General features: G+C 40.0%; 1 protein-coding gene across 5 annotated transcripts; it reads left to right on the forward strand.

Moving 5' to 3' along the window:
• Positions 1-202: 202 nt before the first annotated feature.
• LOC113041633 (carcinoembryonic antigen-related cell adhesion molecule 5-like) lies at positions 203-24,298 on the forward strand. 5 transcript variants are annotated; one of them, XM_026200265.1, is made up of 12 exons: positions 6,607-6,668; positions 6,785-6,828; positions 19,309-19,418; positions 20,133-20,435; positions 20,683-21,006; positions 21,323-21,628; positions 21,709-22,005; positions 22,160-22,267; positions 22,380-22,420; positions 22,726-22,785; positions 22,877-22,927; positions 23,127-24,298. In XM_026200265.1, the coding sequence occupies exons 2-12, from the start codon at positions 6,824-6,826 to the stop codon at positions 23,229-23,231; spliced, it is 1,710 nt and encodes a 569-aa protein (XP_026056050.1). In that variant the 5' UTR covers positions 6,607-6,668; positions 6,785-6,823; the 3' UTR covers positions 23,232-24,298. The 5 variants fall into 5 exon arrangements, with proteins under 5 accessions (XP_026056052.1, XP_026056054.1, XP_026056050.1 ...); XM_026200266.1 differs by having other exon boundaries at positions 23,130-24,298; XM_026200268.1 differs by lacking the exon at positions 22,160-22,267.
• The last annotated feature ends 56 nt before the right edge of the window (positions 24,299-24,354 follow it).

A 24,354-nucleotide genomic window follows, 5' to 3' on the forward strand; every position in this document is an offset into this window, starting at 1 on the left:
AAATAAAGAAGATGTTTGTCTGAAAAGCTGTTTCTGAGTGTATGTATCCTGTTCTATGTGCACTGCCTCTTTCTCCGGTCAGCATTTTAACAGAGAGCCACAGCTTCTCAGGATGTGGTGATGGAATTAATATAAATATCTCTTTTACTTCTTCTTTTTTTAGAGATGACACATCAACTGTCCTTCAGAGGAAGAGGAGACGGAGAGACATGGCTTCAGACGTGATGTGCTTGTGTGTTGTTCTGCTCTTCTCTGGACTTCAGTTCACAACAGGTACGACTGAACAACAGAACGAGAGAGACTTATTGTCAGTGACAATTTGAGTTATATTTATGTATGCAAGTAGATTGTTGAACTGTTAAACAATTGAAATATGCTCTTGTTTTAAACATAAACTCATTTCATTTTGATCAGTTTCACAAAAAAGCCCTTTTTTAAGTATTTTTACTCCTTTTGTATTTGTATAATTTGCACTGGAATACAAGACAAAAGTACAGATTAACAACAGCACTTTTCGATCCATATTTCCACTTAAGCTGTTTTCATGTAAAATGTATTAAAAATGAATGGAGATCAGTTGAAAGTCGTATTTTCAGACACAACTAATTGTGTTCCAGGATACAGGCCAGAAAACAATCCGTTGCAATACCACTTGATTAAAAACACATAAAAAGTGGCAGTTTGCAGAAAACACAGAATCATGTCCACAAATACTGTATATCCAACTTCTGAGTACAAACACAGCATTAGACATTTACATTTAGAGCACACATTGACATTTGTGATTTAAGAATATTCAGATATTTGTTCTGTAAAAAACGAGATGATGATCATATTTGCACAGAGAAATACAGATGTTTCAGCAGATGTTTTGTGTTTTTGTAGGCTGTGCAGTAGTGTTACCACACATCACGTGTTCTTCAGGAGAGTCTGTGCTGCTGCCCTGCAGGGATATAAACTCACATCTCACTGAAGTCCAGTGGTGGATTGGTGATTTGCAGACCCACACTCTTCATTACTCAGTGTCTCCTCTGGACGCTATTAAGGGTCAGCGATACAAAGACAGAGTTCAGATTCAGGGGAATCTCTCGCTGTCCATCACTCGACTCAATGTAGACGACGCAGGAATATACTCGTGTAAAACAACAGGGACTGACAAAATGAGCAATGTTTATCTAAATGTTGAAGGTGAGGAATGTTCGATTTCATAATAATACAAACCAAACATAAGACACTTAAGACGAGTCCTCACAAACTTTTATTGCTCACTTTTGAGATTTTGGGTTATTTGGCTTTTCATAAGTGTTGTTTCAAACTAATGGAGAGAAAACATTAAAAAAGTGTTTCTTCTTCTCTAAGTGTTGATTTTATTGTACTTTATCTATTTGTGAGTAGATTTCAACTCCAATCCATTTCTCCAGCAGGATTATATATTGTTTGTGTGTGTGTTTGTGTGTGTGTGTATATATATATATATATATATATATATATATATATATATATATATATATATAGTTATTTAGATAATGCTTCATTTGCATATTTAAATAGAACATTTCAGAAAACTTGTAAAAAAGTTTTTTAATTCTTACAGTCAGTCAACTGGGAAAGTGTGAGATACTTTACAAAACAGAGTATTTAAGAAAATAATATTTTACATAAAACATTTATTTTATAGGGTTTATAATTATAAATTATTAGAAAAGGCCTAAGGTTTTATTACAAAATATTTCTGATTTTGTGTCTGCAGGTTGTTCTTTATCAGGGAATGAAGGATCAGTGGAGATCAGCAGATATTCAGGGGAATCTGTGCTTCTGTCCTGTTTGGTCAAATGTAGCGCCCGTCATGAACCAGATTCAGAGTTCAGATGGAAATTACCAAACTCCAGAGAAATAAACCTGAACATTAACTCTGCTGAACTTAGTCGACTCTATCAGGGCAGATTTCAGATGTTTGATATAAAGTCAGGAAACCTCTCTCTGCTGATCTCTAACCTGACTGAGGAAGATGAAGGACTGTATTCCTGCTGGAGTAAAGAGAATCAACACAAGAGCTTCAGACTCACTGTTAAAGGTAAAGAAATAATTAATTATTGCATTCAACAGGATGCTTTGCATAATTTGTTTTTGTATTAAGTTAGAATTAGTTTAATATCATTGAGCTACTATTATCATTTTTATTTATTTTCCTTTTTTTTTTTTTTGTTAAAGTAACCTCTCGGTTACATACGTAACATCAGATGACCGATGAATTGGGATATCAGTTTGATAGACCAGTATACTTCGAGTTTAAACTAAATGAGCCAATGCACATTGGCTTGGAATTATTGCATCGAGCTGCAGATGATCACAGCGCGAGTATAAAAAAGCAGCAGGTGCATTGCATACCATACATAACCAAGACGTTCCCTTTCAGTCGGTCCCTCTCATCGTCACATCATTAGCCGCATTTCCACTGTCGGGCCAGTGCGAGCCAGGGCTTAAAGCGGCCCGGGCGGGGCTCATAGCCCCGGGCCAGTAGCACTGAGGCCAGAATAGCGCAGGGTTTCCACAGTGGAGCTTGAAGCACCGCTGCACGTCACTAAAACACGCCCTTTACACGCCTCTCAGAACAACGTCATGCAACCTCATTATTTCACCATCAAAGAGAAGTTATCAGAAAACTTATAAGAAATAAGTCACTGGAACATGCGCGATCACAAAACGAAGATGATAAAAGCGGCAGTTTGTTTGCATGCTTTGTTATATATTCAAATTCAAAAGCATGATGTTTTAACTATAGAATAAGTGATACATTGATCATATTGTTTTAATTTATCAGGACTCAAAATAATTCACACATAAATACACTTATTTCTATTTTATTTATTTATTTTTAACGCTCATGAAAATAGCCTGCTTATTCAGTCGAGTCTGTTTCTGTTTATTAGCCACAGCCGTCACATTTAGAATGAAGCTCCCGAACAAAAAACATTATTAGGCTATATTCTTTTATGATAGGCAACGTGAGAAAAACTCTCGAGACGAGGCTTGTGACAGATAATATAAGTTACTTAATAAATACACGATTGTGATAGAGAATAAGAAGCTGACGTCTAATTTCTTCAAGCGGTCATATTTTAAAATGTTTACTATGGTAACATGTTTAGCGTGCATATCATTTTCATCACTTATAAATATTTCTGCCTTGTTTAGTGATTATAATCCACATTGGATCAAGTTATTTCAAACACTCACTGCTGACTGAAAGAGAGTTTTGCTCGACTTATTTAAAAAAGTGTTTAATGTTTGTGTTAGAGCTGTTATCTTTCTGAAATGTTCCACAGCGCAGACTCTCTATTTTTATAAAAGCTCCCAAACAAAAATCATTATTATATTTTGATTATATGCAACGTGGAGCTAAACTCACGAAACGAGAGATACAATGTTACTTAATAAATGTGATAGAGAATAAGAAGCTGACGTCTGATTTATCCACGCGGTCATTTTTAACATGTTTACTATATAACGTTAATGTTTGGCGTGCATAATCTTTAACATCGCTTATAAATATTTCTGCCTTGTTTAATGATTATAATCCACATCGGATCAAGTTATTTCAAACACTTGCTGCTTACTAAGAGTGAGTTTTAAGATCAACTTATTTTAAAACGTCTTTAATGCTGGTGTTAAAGCTGTTGTCTTTCTGAAATGATCCGCGCTGACGCTCTCCAGACGCTGAGAAACTCCGCCTTTGTTCGTAACCCCTCCTCTAGCCCCAGCTGGCCCGCTTTGGCCCAAGGTTTTCGTCGGGCCGAAAAAACCTGGCCGTTGGCCCCGAGGAAGCCCCAGCGAGGCACGATCAAGCCCCGGAAGTGACAGTGGAAACGCGACTGGCCCTGGCACGCACTAGCACGCCCGGTCCTAGCTCGATAGTGGAAACACGGCTATTGACTGACCAATTGGGATAGGTGAAGGGGTAGGTCAACTAGAACCTCTGCGTCCCGCCCACGGACCAGACATGAAGTTTCTTCAAGGTCTGGATGTGGCTGCCATAGGGTACCCTGTCTCTCAGTTAGTAGATTCTTCCTCAGAGGAATCCACCAGGGCGGAGCTGCTGTGAGAAACACTAGTTCGGGGAACCATGTCCGTGTGGGTCAATACGGAGAAACAAGCAAGACCTGCTCCTCGTCTACCCTCAACCTTGCACAGTGTCAGGCCCACTGGGGGAAACACATACTTGTGCAGGCCAGCTGTGTCACCTGAATGTTCCCTTGGTCAGAGAGTAAAACAGCTGGCAGTAAGAGATCTCATCTTGTCATTTGATGTACGCAACGATTAGCTGTGTTGTCCATTTGGACCAGCACATGCTTGTCTTTTAAGCACTCTTTGAGATAGTCCAAGCCAAAGCTTACTGCAAACAACTTGTGTGCCAGTGCATATGGGGGCCTGTCCATACATCCGACCCTGCGTGCCCGTTGGAAGTGGCCCCCAGCCGGTGGTGGAGGCCTCCGTGTACACCACAGCATGACCCGGTGAGTGCCATGCTTCCACACCCACCTCTGGACTAGGCCATGAAGCCAGTACTGAAGTGGTCTCATATGCAAAAGCATATGATGTAAATGCCGTATGATGCGATGTAATGCTGCAGCTGCCATATGCCCCAGGAGCCTCTGAAATAGTTTCAGTGTGACCGCCGTCCTGCCCTTGAACAAATTCAAGCAGGTCAACACCAATCCACGCATGTTCCTCTTTGAGGCGTGCTGTCTCTTCAACTGAATGCAACTCCGAACCGAGAAAGTAGATCCTCTGCATTGGGAAGAGTTTGCTCTTTTCCCAGTTGACCCGAAGACCTGACAGGTTGAGGTGCCGGAGCACTAGGTCCCTGTGCTCGCACAACTGATCTCGAGTCTGTGCTAGTATACGCCATTTGTCAAGACAGTTGATAATGCGAACACCCTTTTATCTGAAGGGAACAAGATCTGCCTCTGTGGCTTTCGTGAAGAAACGAGGAGACAGGGACAGCCTGAAGGGCAGGACCTTGTAATGATATCTCCCTCCGATGCAGTGATCGACATCTGGTCATCTGAATTAGTCCAGCAGGATACCAGTTGTATGCTCTTTGAAGAGGGCCCAGCATGTTCTGTTGGCTGCTCAGCTGGATCGGAGGTGCCAGAGGAGACTAACACCAGAAGCTTCCATGAGCGCACTGAACTCGTAGTCACTTGAAGACACTGTATGGAGCAGAACATTGTTGTTGCTCGGCTCCGAAGTGAAAACCTGGGATGCATTGCACCTGCTGCCTCCTTATACTCACGCTGTGATCAGCTGCAGCTGGATGTAATAATAATAATTGTGTGCCAATGAGCATTGGCTCATTTAGTTTACACTCAAAGTAGTTTTTGTGTGTTTTATTTTAAGGTGTTACCCCCCCCCCCCAAAAAAAAAAAAATTCCCCAAAAACTGGATTGTTCAAAGAACTGTCAGAAATAACATTTTAATGATAATTGATTAATGATTAGCAAAACATTGTTTGAACATATTTTTGTCGTTAGGTTAACGATGTAATTTGCACTATTGCAGGTTTTCAGACCAAAGTTCCATGTGTAGAATATCTAAATGGTTAAAAGGGTTAAACTATTCATCCATCCTTCAAAATATTCCTCCATCTGTCTGAATTCAGTACTTCAGTGTGTCCTGCAAAAGAAAAGTATCCGTAACACAAAGGTTTCACACTGTTCACAGGATGCACACTGCCAGAGACTGAGCGGGAACCTAAAACCAAGTACACGGGTGACTCTGTGCTTCTGTCCTGCTCATGTAAAGACCCAAACACCAAACCTGAGCACTTCAGATGGACCCATGTAGAGTCCAGTGGGACTGAAGTGTCCAGTCAAACTCTGCGGTATAAAGACAGAGTCCACACGTTTCACAAGACGACTCCATCAAATCTGTCTCTGTTGATCTCCAACCTGACTGAAGATGACCAGGGCACTTACAGATGCACAGTTAACAACAAAACATCCGCTGACACCAGACTCATCGTTAAAGGTGAAACTCTTAATCAACTCAATGATTCAAGTTCAGTGTGTTTTAGTCAGTGTTTCTTGAGTCTCTCCGTCGTCCTGCAGGCTGTGTTTTATCCAAACATCACATCACCAAGAGCTCCCATCCAGGAGGATCCGTGATTCTTCCATGTTCCTGTGAAGATCCCAAAACCAGACCGGAGCACTTTGAATGGAAGCGAGCAGCTGTGAATGAGACGCTGGTTTCAGACGCGGAGGAGATCAACGGCCGATTCCAGACCATCAGAGATTCTCCTCATAATCTCTTCTTACGCATCTCAAACCTGACCGAGACTGACCGAGGACTGTATGTGTGCTCAGTCAACGGCAAACAATCCAGACACGTCAATCTCACTCTTACAGGTGAAAACACCTCAGATTAGTTCAGATGAGACTGAAATGATTTCAGTGATACATGACTCTCTTTGAGCTTGACAGTGTTACATTGAGACATTGCTGTTAACATAAATGAGGACATTCGTGATCGTGAACTGAATTTTTTCCGTGTGTTCTCAGATTCTGCTGTTATAAATCCTCTCGATTATCAGTACTATCTGATATTTCTGATCTGTCTGATGCTGCTGCTGGCGACTGGATGCATCTACCGGAGATTTAACCAAAGAGGTTTGAACACACACACTGGACTGTGAGAAACATCAGCTGTGCTTTAGATTGCACTGATGGCTGTTCAAGATGAAGCAAACCTAGAATGAATATCTGGAGTTGTTCTTATTTTACAGCAAGGAAACAAAGGAGAGGAAGCCGACTGATCCAGAGCGATGAGGTAAACTATTCATTGAACATATGTATAACCATTTCACGAGTGAGAGAGTTTAGTGTGTGTGTGTGTGTGTGTGTGTGTGTGTGTGTGTGTGTGTGTGTGTGTGTGTGTGTGTGTGTGATCTCTGCAGGATGATACGTACACAACTGCAGTCTACAGTTCATCTTAGAGACAAAACATCCTCGCAGATGGACACAAACACTGAAGAGTGTGCAGAAAGATCAAAACGCACACATTTTCAACACACACAGTGACCAACAACATTTTCTGTGGCAAAAAATAGTTTCTCTTAAACTTTCCCTTTGTCTATACACATTTTCTATCATTTTCACTCCCACTTACTCTAGCTGTATAATAAATGAATTATATTTTCTAATTCTTAACCGTACTTGGTAATTACTAAATTGTGTCTTCATGACCATGTAAAGTTGCATTGTGAAGACATTTTAGTAATGTTTATTCAGTTATATATTTGCATGAATAAGATACTATTATAGTTTTTATTGATATTTTGAATGTTTGAATTTTTATATGTTGTTTATGGTTTTTCTTGTGGTTTTGCTATTATTGTTATTAATAGTAGTATTTTTTAAATATCTAAAATAAATATATTTTTAAATATTTATTAGTTATTAGTTTTAGTTGTTTTGGTACTTCAGTATAGCTAAATGAAAATGATAAATGCTATTTTATTTCTCTCTGAAATAAAATAAGTTATAATGTAGGTTTTTCACATTTTGATTGTTGAAATTTACTTTTTTGTAAAATATTGTTTTTATTTTTAGCTGATTATATTGCATATAATATATAATCTATAAGTATATAATATATAATCGTAATGAAAAGATAAACCGAAACATTATTTTTAAAATGTCATTTTGTTGTAGTATTTGGTATTAAACTATATAATTAAGCATTGTCAAGTCAAGTCTGTTTTATTGTCAATTCTTCCACATGTACAGTACATACATACAGAGAATCGAAATTGTTACTTTCAAACCCTTGGTGCATACAAATAACACTATACACTAACAGTAGACATAATACAGATGAATACAGTTTAAAAATATATCAAATACAAACCAGTAACACTTTATAATAACTGCATGCTATGAATCATTAGTTAAGCATCAGTAAATAGTTAATTCATCATTTATAATGCATTGTACCAACATTAATAGACATTAGTAAGCAGTTTATAAACACAGCTATAAATGCTTTATTCTTCATTAATAAGCATGTATATAACAAGCTCAATACATAGTTTCATAATTAATGATCAATTTATCATTTCTAAATTAAGCATTATAATATCTCCGGTGTCAGTGGTTCAAGAGATCATTTGGACAGTGTAAGTAAGTGATTAATAAACTATTTGAATGAACATTTATACATCTTATTATTCAGGCATATAGTAACAAGTACTCAGTGTGTTAATAAAGGCTTTATTAACACTTATTCCTACTCTAATTCATGATTAATTTAGGTAGCTATAAAACATTTACCAGTTTGTCAGGTAACTATTTTTGTGAGCTCATCTAAAGTGAGGACTATTTATGCCTCATAAAACAGATACAAGTTAGATTTAAAAGGCTCAGTTATCTTCCAAATCGAAAAAAAAAAAAATGAAATAAAAAACACAGAGGGATGCAGAGAATAGAAATATTTATTTTCACAAATAAATTACACTGTACAACTGTACACTAATATCCATATATGAAACATTGTCATTTTATAACAAGATTCCATATAGGCCCTATCTGTGTGTTATTGTAGTCTATGTGTAACAGATTTTTCGACATATTATGCCATAGATAAGCCAATAGATATCTGATGTGGTATCCTATATTTATTCTAAAAACACATCAGTGCATGTTTATATAACGAAATATAAAAGATAGTCATGTATTTAGAAAAGTAACATAAAAATATACACACATATTTTTTTGTACATAGCTTGTTTATTAAAGTTGTATATATAAAAAACTAGCCTATATACAAACCTTAGGCTATAATATACTAAGTAGCCTACATTGTTTATAATACCATATATAAATTGCTACTAATAACATGGGAACTTATATCATAAAGATATTACTAGACTATATACATCTTGGGTAGCCTATTGAATATGAATTATTATATCTTCTTCTCTCCATATTTAGGTATGTACATAAATATTTCACATTTTTCATTTTCGTGGATATAAATAGCCTAAGCCTATTTGACAACAAATATTTTAGACAAGGAAATATCTCCAGATTGATGTGTTTTAATAGTAAGTGTTTTAAAGTATTTTATAACATGATTCATATTAAAATGTTTTGTTGTTTATATTTATTATTATTTTTAATCGAGTTCAAAAAGATCGTTGGAGCAGAGTTTCGCTGTGCGCCTTTTTTTTTGCGAGGAATAAAAAAAGCGCACATTTTTCTCTCACAACTTTATTAGTTCAAAAGTGAGGTAAAAACTCAAGTAAACAATAAATATCATGTGTTTGTGAGTTCATGAAGGTGAGTCTAAAAGTATCAGCTGTATTTTGGATACATGAAAGGGGGTGAATTCTCCTGTACGTCGGAGGGAGTTTGAGGCGGACTGTCACCAGACTAATGATCTTGGAGACAGTAAACGGGCCGATAAATTTGGGAGCCAGTTTATTAGAAACGGAACGGAGAGGAATGTTCTTAGTAGAAAGCCACACCTTTTGACCCACGACGTATACGGGAGGCCTAGACCGGTGGCGATCGGCTTTGGCCTTGGTGCGCGCCCCCACTTCGAGTAGAGTCTCGCGGGCTCTGGTCCAAGTGCGGTGGCACCTCTGGACGAAGGCGTGAACGGAGGGGACCGCAACCTCGGATTCCATACTGGGAAAAATAGGTGTCTGGTACCCTACACTACACTCAAAAGGAGATAGGCCCGTAGCAGATACTGGTAAGGTATTGTGGGCGTACTCCACCATAGACAATTGTTGGCTCCAGGAGGAAGGATTCTTGGAGACCAAACATCGCAACACCCTTTCCAAATCTTGGTTGGCTCTCTCGGTTTGGCCATTGCTCTGGGGGTGAAACCCTGAGGACAGACTTACAGTCGCTCCCAGTAATTTACAGAATTCTCACCAAAATTTAGACACAAATTGGGGTCCCCTGTCAGAAACCACGTCTATCGGGAGGCCATGTAAATGAAAGACGTGGTCTATGACGGTCAACGCTGTCTCCTTGGCTGAGGGCAACTTGGCCAAGGGAATAAAATGGGCGGCCTTCGAGAACCGGTCCACCACGGTTAAAACAACCGTGTTGCCCTGGGAGGGCGGGAGGGCGGTAATAAAATCTAGTGCGATATGGGACCAGGGTCTCGAAGGTACCGGCAGTGGTTGGAGTAACCCATCCGGGGGCCGATTGGAAGCCTTACCAGTGGCACATACCGAGCAAGCCAAAACAAAATTGTGAATGTCGCGAGCCATAAGTGGCCACCAGAATCGTTGCTTGACTAAAAATCCACATTAGAGCAATGACCCCACTGGATAACGTTGGACCTTAATCCCTCCGGCACAAATAAGCGGTTCGGTGGGCACCCGGGCGGAGGCGTTACCCCTTCTAAGGCCGTTCTGACCTTCGATTCGATCTCCCATGTGAGAGTGGAGACCACTAATGTCTCAGGAAAAATACACTCGGGAGTGGACGGGCGTTCGGAATGGTCAAAAATACAAGATAAAGAATCGGGTTTGATATTTTTGGAACCCGGGCGGTACGAAATAGTAAAATCAAAACGTCCGAAAAAAAGTGCCCATCGAGCCTGCCTGGAGTTCAACCTTTTGGCGGTGCTAATGTACTCTAAATTCTTGTGGTCAGTCCATACTATAAAAGGAACCCCTGATCCTTCTAACCAGTGTCGCCATTCCTCCAATGCCATCTTGACTGCCAACAATTCTCTGTTACCAATATCGTAATTACTTTCTGCAGGAGATAAACGATAAGAAAAATACGCGCAAGGGTGGACCTTGTCGTCTGAGGGAGAACGCTGGGATAACACCGCTCCTAACCCCACCTCTGACGCATCAACCTCCACCACGAACTGACGTGTAGGATCAGGGGTAATCAGAATGGGAGCTGAAATGAAACGGCTCTTCAGTTTCACAAACGCAGCTTCAGCTGTGTTTGACCGCCTGAACGCAGTTCTGGCGGAGGTCAAGGCGGTCAGAGGCGCGGCTAGTTGGCTGAAATTGCGAATGAAATGCCGGTAGAAGTTAGCGAACCCCAGAAACCTCTGTAGGGCCTTACGAGAATCTGGGCTTGGCCATTCTACCACAGCCTTAACCTTCTCGGGATCCATGCGTATTCCCTCAGTCGACACGATACACCCTAAAAATGGAATGGACTGTGCATGAAACTCGCATTTCTCCGCCTTGACAAAAAGCCCATTCTCTAGCAACCTCTGAAGCACTCGTCGGACGTGCTGCACATGTTCCTGGAGAGAGGAGGAAAAAATCAATATGTCGTCCAGGTAGACATAAATGAACTGATCAATCATATCTCGCAGCACGTCATTGACGAGTGCCTGGAAGACCCCTGGGGAGTTGGAGAGCCCGAAGGGCATGACCAAATATTCAAAGTGCCCTCTGGGGGTGTTAAACGCGGTCTTCCATTCATCCCCCTTCCTGATCCGAACCAAATGATACGCATTGCGTAAGTCCAGTTTTGTGAAAATAGATGCTCCCTGCAACCTCTCGAAGGCTGAAGATATCAACGGCAAAGGATAAGTATTCTTTACCGTGATGTTGTTCAGCTCTCGGTAATCAATACAAGGTCGTAGTGATCCGTCCTTCTTTCCCACAAAAAAGAACCCCGCCCCCGCAGGAGAAGAGGAAGGGCGGATGAATTTGGAAGCTAGAGAATCAGAAATATATTTCTCCATAGCCTCCCTCTCTGGGACAGAAAGTTAATAAAGTTTGCCTTTAGGCGGAGACTTACCTGACAATAACTCTATGGCACAGTCGTAAGGACGATGCGGAGGAAGAGAAGCAGCTTGAGACTTACTGAACACCTCCTTCAGGTGGAGGTACTCAGCGGGCACGTTAGATAAATCCACCGCCTCCTCCTCCTGTAACACAGACACAGACACAGACACAGACGGACAAGCAGACACTAAACAAGACTCATGACACTTTCGAGACCAAGAAAAAATGGAATTAGAGGACCAGTCTATTTTGGGGTTATGGAGAAGGAGCCAAGGGTGCCCGAGGACAATGTGTGCCAGGGGAGAGTCAAGGATGTGAAAAGAGATGGTTTCGGAGTGGTTGCCAGAGGTGATGAGTGTGATGTCCTCAGTACTGTGAGAGATAGTGGGGAGTTGCTGTCCAGTGTGGGCATGGACCGTGATGTGGTGCGGGAGGGGTTTGAGGGGAATGTGGAGCTTGTGTGCAAGATGACGGTCCATGAAGTTACCTTCTGCCCCAGAGTCCAGTAGAGCCTGACAGTGGTGTGTCTGTGCTGACCACCGCAGTCTTACCGGAAGGAGCGTAGATGATGGTGGTGATGAGGTCTTCTCGGCAGAGATCCCACCCGATAGTAGCCTCATGCGTACTACCGGGCTTGGCCTTTTACTGGACATGTATGGGCTTGATGTCCGGCTCCCCCGCAGTACATGCAGAGGCCCAGGGATCTCCGCCTCTCCTTCTCCTCCCGGGAAAGCCGAGCTCGCCCTACCTGCATGGGCTCGTGATCGTAGGTGGGACTGACCACGTCTCCGCCGCTGAATCGCCCGTCCGCCGGGCCCCTGGATGGGGTGTTGAACAGCCCCCTCCTCTCCATCCGAGTGAGGCGGGCATCCACCCGTAACGCTAGCTCAATGAGTCCATTAAGAGAGGGGGGCAGATCCAGGGCGTAGATCTCCCTCTGGACGTGGTCAGCCAGCCCATGCAGGAACATGTCCCACTGCGCCTTCTCGTTCCACTGGCACTCCACCGCCAGGGTCCTGAATTCAATCGAGAAGTCTGAGACGGATCTCTCCTGCTGGCGTAACTCCGCCAGCCTCCTGGCCGCCTCCCGTCCTGCGACGGCCCGATCAAAGACCCGCCTTATCTCCTCGGAGAGCACCAGGAACGAGTCACAGCATGGGTCCTGGTTCTCCCACACCGCCGTCCCCCATAGTGCCGCCCTCCCAGAGAGTAACGTTAGGACAAACGCCACCTTTGCCCTCTCATTGGAGTATGTCCTGGGTTGCAGGGCAAAATGCATATCACATCGGGTTAGAAATGCTCTACAAAAGCTGGGCTCACCCGAGTATGCTTCCGGGATCGGTATCTGGAGAGCGGGCGGTGTGGGTGGCGCAGTGGGTGCTCGAAGAAGATTTAACTGCTGGGTGAGCTCGGATACCTGCGTCACCAAGGCTTGGACCGCGCGACCAGTGTCGTTAAGAGGCCTCTCCTGGGAGTCCATCCTCCAAACACTGGCGCTGAGAAATTCCTCCAGAGATGAGGATTGAGTACTCGCTGCCTCCATGTTGGTCTGATCGTTCTGTGAAGGTAGTTATGGAGGACAGGAGACAAATGCAAGTACAAGGAAGTTTATTGATAGTATGATGATGATGGAAGGCCGGAGAGTGACGCAGGAACCACGATGGCAGCACAGACTGGTGAGTTGAGACGTAGAGTGCGCTGACGACGATGACAGTGGTGATAATCCAATGGTGGTCAGTGTATTCCGAGCGTGAAGACAGGATCCGACAGAACGGCGACAAAGCAAGGCAGGAACAACACGAACACGACATCAAACATCAGGATCTGATAGAACGAGCCGCACCGCACCCACAGGAAACAATCAACATGACGTAACATGACTACAGCTGGAGACTGTGCATTCACGAACCGTGACAAGAACAGGATGACAGTATTCATCACTTGAAGCTGGAGGCAAAATATAATAGGAAAATGTTTATTTAAAATGTTAAAATTATCCAAAATTAATATCTCTATTATAATTCGTTATTATTATTTTAAAACACAGGGTATTCGAAATATTTAACCAATGATAAGTATTTAAATGAGTTTGTAAAACTTCGTAACGCCATTGGATCCTCAAGCTCTTGCGAAATCTCGTCACTTCACGCGCCTCCACTCAGATTGACGCGCGCGCACAACCTGGAGGAGACAGATCTCCGCTTATCCACAAAGCAAGGGTAAACAAATAACTGTTTGAATAGTAGCATTTTATTTACTCAAACACTATGTCTGTTTAGGCTATTGTTTTGTGTGTGCTTGAAGACTGGAGAAGTAGATTTATTGCCATCTAGCCAAAATACTTTTGTACGTTTTAAATATCCTGCTGTGCAAGTGCTTAAAGAGCCACACAGATGGGAAATCAAAAATTACCTGTATTACAGTGTATGATGTAGCTGTCCATCAGTGTAAACAATGTGCAAAGTAATTAAACTTAGATAACATCTAAAGATTCATCTTTTTCGCCTGCACTTAACCTACTAACACCAGTACTTTTCCTTTTCTTGTCTTTTTCATTTAATTAAAAAAAAAAAAAAATTATATACACCTGGCTATGCGTTCTATACTAGACTAACTGAGACTTGTCAGGGCACTTGTATTCTGTTGTTGTTCTCTTGTTGACCTGACTGCTTCTATTGTTCTCATTTGTAAGTCGCTTTGGATAAAAGCGTCTGCTAAATGATTAAATGTAAATGTAAATGTAAACCAAAAAGTACACGATTTATAAAGTTATTGGCTTCTAAAGTAAGGAGTCGACTCTGAATCGCTGAAACTAGTCGTTATAACATATATATATATATATATATATATATATATATATATATATATATATATACATATATATATATATATATATATATATATATATATATATATATATATATATATATATATATTTCTAATCTTTTGCCCATCTCTGTCACTAGAACACTTTGCATAATAATCTCCGCCTACCGTCTTGGGAGAAACAAAACTCTGACCTGCCACCCCCCACACACCCCACACACACACAGACGCTCTGGTTGGTGTGAGAGCATCATGTCGAGGAGACAGTGTGTTTTTAATTGTAAAGGCAAGCTTGTTTTATTTTCACTGCCAAAGAAGGAAGATCAGAAGAACCAATGGCTAAAATTCGTTTTTACCACAATACTAGAGCAGTACAACAAATCCCTTTTGTTGTGTTCACAACATTTCACTGATGACTGCTTTTCTAATCTCGGTGAGTACAGCGGGATTTTCAAAGCGTTTGGCCATAAAAGATGGTTCATTACCAACTTTATTTAGAACAACGAGCATCTCAGAATCACAACGCGAAGTATGATTATGAAGTTATGTGTCTGTTTTCTCCCAAGCGTCTTATCAGTATGTGTGCTGTCTGCTAGAGGTCTTCACGGGTCCAAAAATTCTTGCCCGAACCCGACAGAGACCCGTAATGTACTACACTGAACCGACCCGGACCCGTCTATTATTTCAAAAGCTGGACCCGAACCCGCCGGGAAGACACAGACCCGACTGGACCCGACGTTCACATATTCCACCTTAAATTGCTATTACAAGTCAATAAACCTGTTGCGAAGAATACAGCTTTTTGTCTTACCTAATTTAAAGAGCCGTGGTCTCTCTTCCTTGTACCTGACTGCCTGTGATGCATTACAATCCTCCGTCAAGAAAGTTATTCATGTTATTCCTCTCGTTATTCCAAGTCCAAGCTGAATCCACTCATTATTTCAGCTTCAGAAGTGCACTTCATGTCACGGTGACGGATGACAAATGCTACTGTGCACATGTACATTCTGACTCGAGTTAATTCGCTTAATAACTTACACTGTTTGCCTTTTGAACTATAATAACGATCGCTTGTGCAATGCCATGGCTGCTGACGTTATTTATTTACTATCATCTGATCTCTGTCTGTGCTCTCTGCTCTGCATCGAGTCTGAATCTGAACCACTAAAACTTTAAGATTAAACGGTTCATTTATAATATTATAAAAATGGGAGAAAATGTAAAACGCGGTTTGGCGGTCGAAGTGTCCCTCACTGCTTGCCATAGAAACATGACTGCACATGCGTGCTAGCTTTATCAACCTAAAATGCCTTAACGCAATTTGAGCGTAATAGAAAACATTCATGTGACAGTTCACCTCAGATTGTGTTGCTGATTTGAAATATATTAAACATGAGTGTGTCAAGTCTGCAAGCATTACCGTGTGTGCACTTGTATTAACTCTTGAGTCTGCAAGCGAGAGAGAGAGAGAGAGAGAGAGAGATTACTGTTTTTGGCTCACTCTTTTCTTTTCCTAATTTTACAAGTTGCAAGTTACAAAAAACACAAGCAGTCTTTGATCACGGCCGGATGTTCTCCGAGTCCGATGACTCCGATCGGCGATCGCACGGGTATTACACACAATGTTAAACAGACCCGGGACCCGAGGTAATAGATTCGGACCCGACCGGGGTCGACGGGTCTCAGGTGCACTGTGAAGACCTCTACTGTCTGCACTGATCTTCATTTACAAACACATCATTAAAATGAAGTGTAACAAGAGCTGCAAACAGATATTCTCTGATGAAGTAATCCATATGAAAACAACGCAATGTCTGTTTTTCACGTCTCCCTTCATTATATCTAATGTGACCACGCCCCCGCGCTGAACGCTATTCAGATTCAAACTGAAGCGCGCGGCTTGAATACACACACACAGAAGAAAAAGCAGCGAGACTGTTCAAGTTTTTTATTTTACTTTTGCTTCGCGGTGAGAGGAATAAGACACAATTCACCCCAAAAAGATGCTAACGCATTGTTTAGAGTGAAGTTGTGTGCAGAACAACCAATCAAAACTATGTTAGTTGACCAATCAGAACACAGGAGCGCGCGAGTACCAAATGACTTAAAATACTTAAAAGGTGTTCCAGTTATACATTTTTGTGATAATGCAACAATTACCTGATTAGTCAAGTGACAGTTCTGTCAGCTGTCACGATCGAAATGTGAGTCTTGTATTGCAGCGCACGCAGGTCGCTTTAGTACAGACAATAATGTTGCAATAATGCAATTAACAGCATTATGGTTCGAATGACAGATTTCATCTAATAGTTTGTGTTGATTTATTTTATAATTCAAATCTATGTTAAATTAATGCAGGAATTTCCCTCATTAGAAACTTGAAAGCTCCGAGAATTATTAAAACCATGCGATATAGCTACACCCAGAAATTTAGGACCTGATTAAATATAACTCTTTTACACAGAGATTTGAAAAATACAATTCAACAACTTTTTCAAAAAGTTTTTAGTCCTGGAAATTGTTGTTTTAAAATCGCATGGCATTTCCATGTTATTCATGACCTAACAGATTAAATGCAACTGGTGCAGCTCTTAAAATCACTTAAACTGGTCCAGCAATGTGTCTGAGCGAGTGTTCCGTTACCTCTTCCTCCTGTAATCACATCCGGATCCGTTACCCCGCTTTGTTCCCGGACCTCGCAATTTACAAATTAATCACTGGTTTAGACTAAATAAATACAGCACTGTTTCTGTTCTTCAAACACTCTAGAAGTGAGAAGAAGAGAATTTACCCACTCTTCTGCGTATATCTGACACGTATCATAAATACCTGGGATTATCACATGACAGGAAGTGACGTCATCAATGTAAGTGTCTCCAAACCTGTACAGGTTAAAAACGAAAACAGTGGCACCAAACAATGACAGTGACCCGACGGAGAAGTAATTCTGTCACACTATCGAAAGCTTGTATTAAAGGTGCATAATCATATCTAACTCTAGAGGAACAAAATAAAGGTTTCATCTGTTGGCCACTAGAGGGACTCATACACTCCTGCTTTAGGAGCCCTTTGTACTTCATTTTACTTAATCAGTTTGTGGATTCTCTGAAGAAACAAGAAGCAAGCTATTCGTTTTGGAGCTGAAGATCTTTGCGGGTTCGGGCTTAATTTCTATCATCTTACGCGGGCTCGGGTCGGGCTCGGGCTTGCGCTCCGGTTTGCGAGGTAAACGCGCGGTCATGTGATGTGTTTCGATTAGCGCGAGAAAGATGCGAAAATGAATGCTGAGCAGGTGTAACGAAAGCTTGCCTCTGGTGATTACGTTTTGGTTGCACCAGCAACTAAAGCAAACTCTGAGGTGTGGAAAAGTTTTGACCATGTTTATAATGAGAATAATGAGTGAATAATGACGCACCATCAGTGAGCGCAGGAACGCGCTGAAGACATCTACAGTGGATTCAATCATTTTCCTCCACATAAACATGTAGACCAAGCCTAATCTCTGCGAGTAAAGGTTTTTCAAATGATAACTAAATATTCATTGAGTCTTAAATGCATAATGTTGACAGAGTATTTACGCTAATGTTGGCATTATTCTTTTATTAAATAAAGCAAATCCGGCGGAGCCTTTATCTTAATTTCGTTATTGCCAAATACCCATCTTAATTTAAAATGTATCTTAATTTAATTTTTTTTTTAAATGACTCGTTTTTATTGGTGCGTTGGTCTATTTATAGGTTAAATGAGCCTATGTCTAAATGCTGAGATGTTACGATGTGACACAGGACTTATTTTATTTCTTTATTTCAACTTCCAAGTGGTCTAGTCTACGTTAGTTATGAGTAAATTATGTTAAAACATGAATAAATTGCTCATTGTTGGCAAAAGGCAAAAGAGCTGTGTGCGTGCGCACATTTGAATAATGTCGGGCTGTAAACGGGTTCGGGCTTTAAAAAAGCTGTCAATCAAAATGTACCTTTCGGGCTCGGGCCCTGTCGGGCCTAACTTTTAAGGCCCGATTACAGCTCTAATTCGTTTTGCTTTATTTTAGATTAATGGTATGTTTCAAGATTATGATACATTTGCAAAAACAATGGCACCGTTTGCTCAGATGTACATTGATCCCATATTTCTGACTTAAATGATGCATTTACATTTAAAAGTACATTTTTAAAAGATAATTTTATACAAAGCAACTTACAGTACAGTGCATTCAAAATACATACGTGCTACAAAATAATAAGTCCGTGCAATTCATTAATTTTCCACATAGCACACATGTGATTTAGTTTTGCATGTTTGAGCTTCTTTACAAATCTGTTATCCAACAAAGATTTTTGGCATTTTTGTTTTCAGTTTTGTATATTATAGTCAAATATTGTTATTACAGTAGTACTTTCCTATTTTGTTTAATGTGTTTATTTAGTAATGATAATCAATGTACTTATTGTTAGTTATATTGATATATAAAAACAAAATGTTTGGCCAAATTGTGCAGCTCTACAAACAAGCGCTGTAATATTTTTTGGGCATTTTTGACAAATAAAGAAGATGTTTGTCTGAAAAGCTGTTTCTGAGTGTATGTATCCTGTTCTATGTGCACTGCCTCTTTCTCCGGTCAGCATTTTAACAGAGAGCCACAGCTTCTCAGGATGTGGTGATGGAATTAATATAAATATCTCTTTTACTTCTTCTTTTTTTAGAGATGACACATCAACTGTCCTTCAGAGGAAGAAGAGACGGAGAGACATGGCTTCAGACGTGAGGTGCTTGTGTGTTGTTCTGCTCTTCTCTGGACTTCAGTTCACAACAGGTACGACTGAACAACAGAACGAGAGACTTAGACACTGAATTACATCAGACAAAGAAACACATCCTACTGCAGTCTGCTAGTGCTTTCTGTTTCTGATGTTATTTTGTCAAGTTTTCTGTTACTTACAGATTCAATGACAATTTGAGTTATATTTATGTATGCAAGTAGATCGTTGAACTGTTAATTGAAAACGATGACAGTTCATTGGTAAAATGGGAACAGAAAATGGCTAAATATCAGCTGATAAATCGACTCCTCAGATTAGATTATTAACGTCATTAATATTAAAAGTTTGTTTTGAAACGTGGATTTCATGGATGTTTCATTTGATCAGGATTTCAATAAGTCTTAAAAATTGCTAAATTTTTCAGTAGATCATGGTCTTAAATCAGAGCTGAAACTCTTAAATTCATAATGTTACATGCACTGCAAAGAATAAATATCTACAGGTCAGAAAACAATCCGTTGCAATACCACTTGATTAAAAACACATAAAAAGTGGCAGTTTGCAGATAACACCGAATCATGTCCACAAATACTGTATTTCCAACGTCTGAGTACAAATGGACACAGCATTAGACATTTACATTTAGAGCACACATTGACATTTGTGATTTAAGAATATTCAGATATTTGTTCTGTAAAAAACGAGATGATGATCATATTTGCACAGAGAAATACAGATGTTTCAGCAGATGTTTTGTGTTTTTGTAGGCTGTGCAGTAGTGTTACCACACATCATGTGTTCTTCAGGAGAGTCTGTGCTGCTGCCCTGCAGGGATATAAACTCACATCTCACTGAAGTCCAGTGGTGGGTTGGTGATTCTCAGACCCACACTCTTCATTACTCAGTGTCTCCTCTGGACGTTATTAAAGGTCAGCGATACAAAGACAGAGTTCAGATTCAGGGGAATCTCTCGCTGTCCATCACTCGACTCAATGTAGACGACACAGGAATGTACTGGTGTAAAACAACAGAGGCTGACAAAGAGCGCTATGTTTATCTACTTGTTGAAGGTGAGGAATGTTCGATTTCATAATAATACAAACCAAACATAAGACACTTAAGACGAGTCCTCACAAACTTTTATTGGTCACTTTTGAGATTTTGGGTTATTTGGCTTTTCATAAATGTTGTTTCAAACTAATGGAGAGAAAACATTAAAAAAGTGTTTCTTCTTCTAAGTGTTGATTTTATTGTACCTTGTCTATTGGTTTGATTTAAACAGTCCATTTCTCCAGCAGTTCTGTTTTGTGTCTGCAGGTTGTTCTTTATCAGGGAATGAAGGATCAGTGGAGATCAGCAGATATTCAGGGGAATCTGTGCTTCTGTCCTGTTTGGTCAAATGTAGCGGCCGTTATGAACCAGGTTCAGAGTTCAGATGGAAATTACCAAACTCCAGAGAAATAAACCTGAACATTAACTCTGCTGAACTCAGTCGACTCTATCAGGGCAGATTTCAGATGTTTGATATAAAGTCAGGAAACCTCTCTCTGCTGATCTCTAACCTGACTGAGGAAGATGAAGGACCGTATTCCTGCTGGAGTAAAGAGAATCAACACAAGAGCTTCACACTCACTGTTAAAGGTAAATATTGAATCATTGCATTAAAAATTATTTTGTTTGGAACAGGATGGTTTGCATAATTTTTTTTGTTGGGTTAGATTTAGTTTAATATCATTAAGCTACCATTGTCATTTTTTTACATACATAACGTCGGATAACCAACTGAGTAAGTGCAAAGGCTCAACTGGGCCCTGCTTTAGTGATTTAAGAACTAGAGACAGGTCCCGAGAGGGTATGGAGGGGGGCCGGGAAGGAAGCCATATGGTTGAGCCTGGAATGTGAATGGAACATGCAAAAGAAAAGTATCCGTAACACAAAGGTTTCACACTGTTCACAGGATGCACACTGCCAGAGACTGAGCGGGAACTTAAAACCAAGTACACGGGTGACTCTGTGCTTCTGTCCTGCTCATGTAAAGACTCAAACACCAATCCTAAGCACTTCAGATGGACCCATGTAGAGTCCAGTGGGACTGAAGTGTCCAGTCAAACTCTGCGGTATAAAGACAGAGTCCACACGTTTCACAAGACGACTCCATCAAATCTGTCTCTGTTGATCTCCAACCTGACTGAAGATGACCAGGGCACTTACAGATGCACAGTTAACAACAAAACATCCGCTCACACCAGACTCATCGTTAAAGGTGAAACTCTTAATCAACTCAATGATTCAAGTTCAGTGTGTTTTAGTCAGTGTTTCTTGAGTCTCTCCGTCGTCCTGCAGGCTGTGTTTTATCCAAACATCACATCACCAAGAGCTCCCATCCAGGAGGATCCGTGATTCTTCCATGTTCCTGTGAAGATCCCAAAACCAGACCGGAGCACTTTGAATGGAAGCGAGCAGCTGTGAATGAGACGCTGGTTTCAGACGCGGAGGAGATCAACGGCCGATTCCAGACCATCAGAGATTCTCCTCATAATCTCTCCTTACGCATCTCAAACCTGACCGAGACTGACCGAAGACTGTATGTGTGCTCAGTCAACGGCAAACAATCCAGACACGTCAATCTCACTCTTACAGGTGAAAACACCTCAGATTAGTTCAGATGAGACTGAAATGATTTCAGTGATACATGACTCTCTTTGAGCTTGACAGTGTTACATTGAGACAATGCTGTTAACATAAATGAGGACATTCGTGATCGTGAACTGAATTTTTTCCCGTGTGTTCTCAGATTCTGCTGTTATAAATCCTCTCGATTATCAGTACTATCTGATATTTCTGATCTGTCTGATACTGCTGCTGGCGACAGGATGCATCTACCGGAGATTTAACCAAAGAGGTTTGAACACACACACGACCAACAATCTTGAACTGTGCTCTATGATTAAAAAACACTGAAGAAAAGCAAAACTAGAAGTTTGTGTTTAACTGAAATCATTATATTCTTACAGCTAAAGGAGGACGCAGAGAGATCCAGAGATCAAATGATGAGGTGAACTGTTCATAATCAGATTATAATACACTATTCATGAATGAAATACATTTTTCCAGCTTGTGTATTTCTGTGACTCATGCACTGAACAAGAGCATACAATCCACTGAGGTCTGCGTCTGTGCAAACATCTGCATGCATAGAAGTTATTTGTTGCATGCATTTATATTTCCTTCATAAAAGTAGCTTTTTGAGAGCTACACATGTAGATCATGAGATCAAACATAACATAAAGACTGATGCACATGTAGCTGCAGTATTTGCTTTTGCATGTTACAACTGGTGAACAACTCGTTGTCTTTTAGGATGACGTGACTTACTCCAGCGTCACACAAATTAAAGGGAAAAAAAGACCTTGCAAAAAGGTTAGTGTTTAATTTTGGGCATCTGTTTATAAAAACCAGTTCATCTGAAGAAATATGTAATTGTAGCATGTGTGTGTGTGTTTGTCTGTAGGAAGAAGAGGTTGTTTATTCGACTATGGCAGACATGAGCAGATCTACTCGGGTAATTTCTCGTTTTTTTATAATTTTAACACTGTTTGATTTGATAGCTTCTGCTTAGATGCTTGAAATGTGTTTTGTGAGTGCATCTTGCATTATTCACAAATCTAAAATGAATTAAAAAAGAACCATGATGTAGATGAGTTTCTTCATCAGGTTTGTAGAAATGCAGCATTGCATCAGTGTGTTTATTATCTCTGCAGGAGGAGGTTTATTCATCTGTAGTCCACATCAAATCTCACAAACCACAATCCCGACTCATGAACACTGAGGAGGCCGTTGTCTACGCAAGTGTGCAGAAAGAGTAAACATGACACAAACACACACCTACAATTCTGCACTGGGTTATTGTTTTATGATCATTTTAAAGAGTTTGACGGCTTTTACATTAACTTGATTAGCTTTTTTTCATGTTTACTACTAGCTTAATTTCATATGGTTAGTCATTTTGTAAAAATTATGACAGAATGACATTTCTGTTTTCTAAGATTTTTGTATTTTGAAGATGATTGGGTGATTCAGTTTATTTCTTAAATACAATTAACATTCTGTGTACACAGTATCATTAAATCTGTCTGTTTGAAGAGTAATTACTCAAACTACAAGAGTTTCATTGTTTATTTCTTTATTTAAAGCTTCCATGTCTCGTCTTTTCAAGAAAAAGCAAAATGAATACACAAACAAAACAATTAAATATTAACTTTCACGATAATATTCTTCATTCTAACACCTTACATTTCACACTAAAGCATCTGTGAAGGAATGCAGTTAAAAACATATATTATGAATTGAGCAAAACAAATATTACAACAAATTATAGTTCTATAAATTATTCTTAAAATTAAACTGTGCATTTTCTCATATTATTACACTAGACATTAAAATTAAAACAGTTAAGAGGCTGTCAGAGATTGATCACGTTAAACTTGTGACCTGAAATCCAGTGTATTATTTGATATAAACTGATAAAATGATGTATATACAGCAATGTGTTAAAATATCTCTACTTTCTTTACAAATTATATGATCTGAATAATATTATTTGAGAGAAAAAGGCTTAAAAGACTTCTTTTTTTGGACAGCACTTTATATATATTGTATACAGTATGTGTGTGTGTGTGTGTGTGTGTATACAGCTCTACTATGAGTTACATCAGTTGTAAACAGTTGCAGAGTATATGTCCCTGAGTTTATTAACCGTATTTCTAAACTCATGGTACAGGGACAGCATGATCCTCTCCAGTCTTCATATTCACCGTTACCTGAGCTTTCCCGTTACTTTATTTAGCAGCCATGAAACTAGGTCACCTCGCAGGATTCTCTGGGTAAGTGAATCTCATGAAAACACGTTCAGGTCATATATCTATGGAGGCCACGGGATAAAAAAGAAAATGTAATTGCGACCTTTTATCTCACAATTTAGCCTTTTTT

This window comes from Carassius auratus, chromosome 23, assembly GCF_003368295.1.
Source record: "Carassius auratus strain Wakin chromosome 23, ASM336829v1, whole genome shotgun sequence".
In the NCBI taxonomy this organism is placed as follows: Eukaryota; Metazoa; Chordata; class Actinopteri; order Cypriniformes; family Cyprinidae; genus Carassius; species Carassius auratus.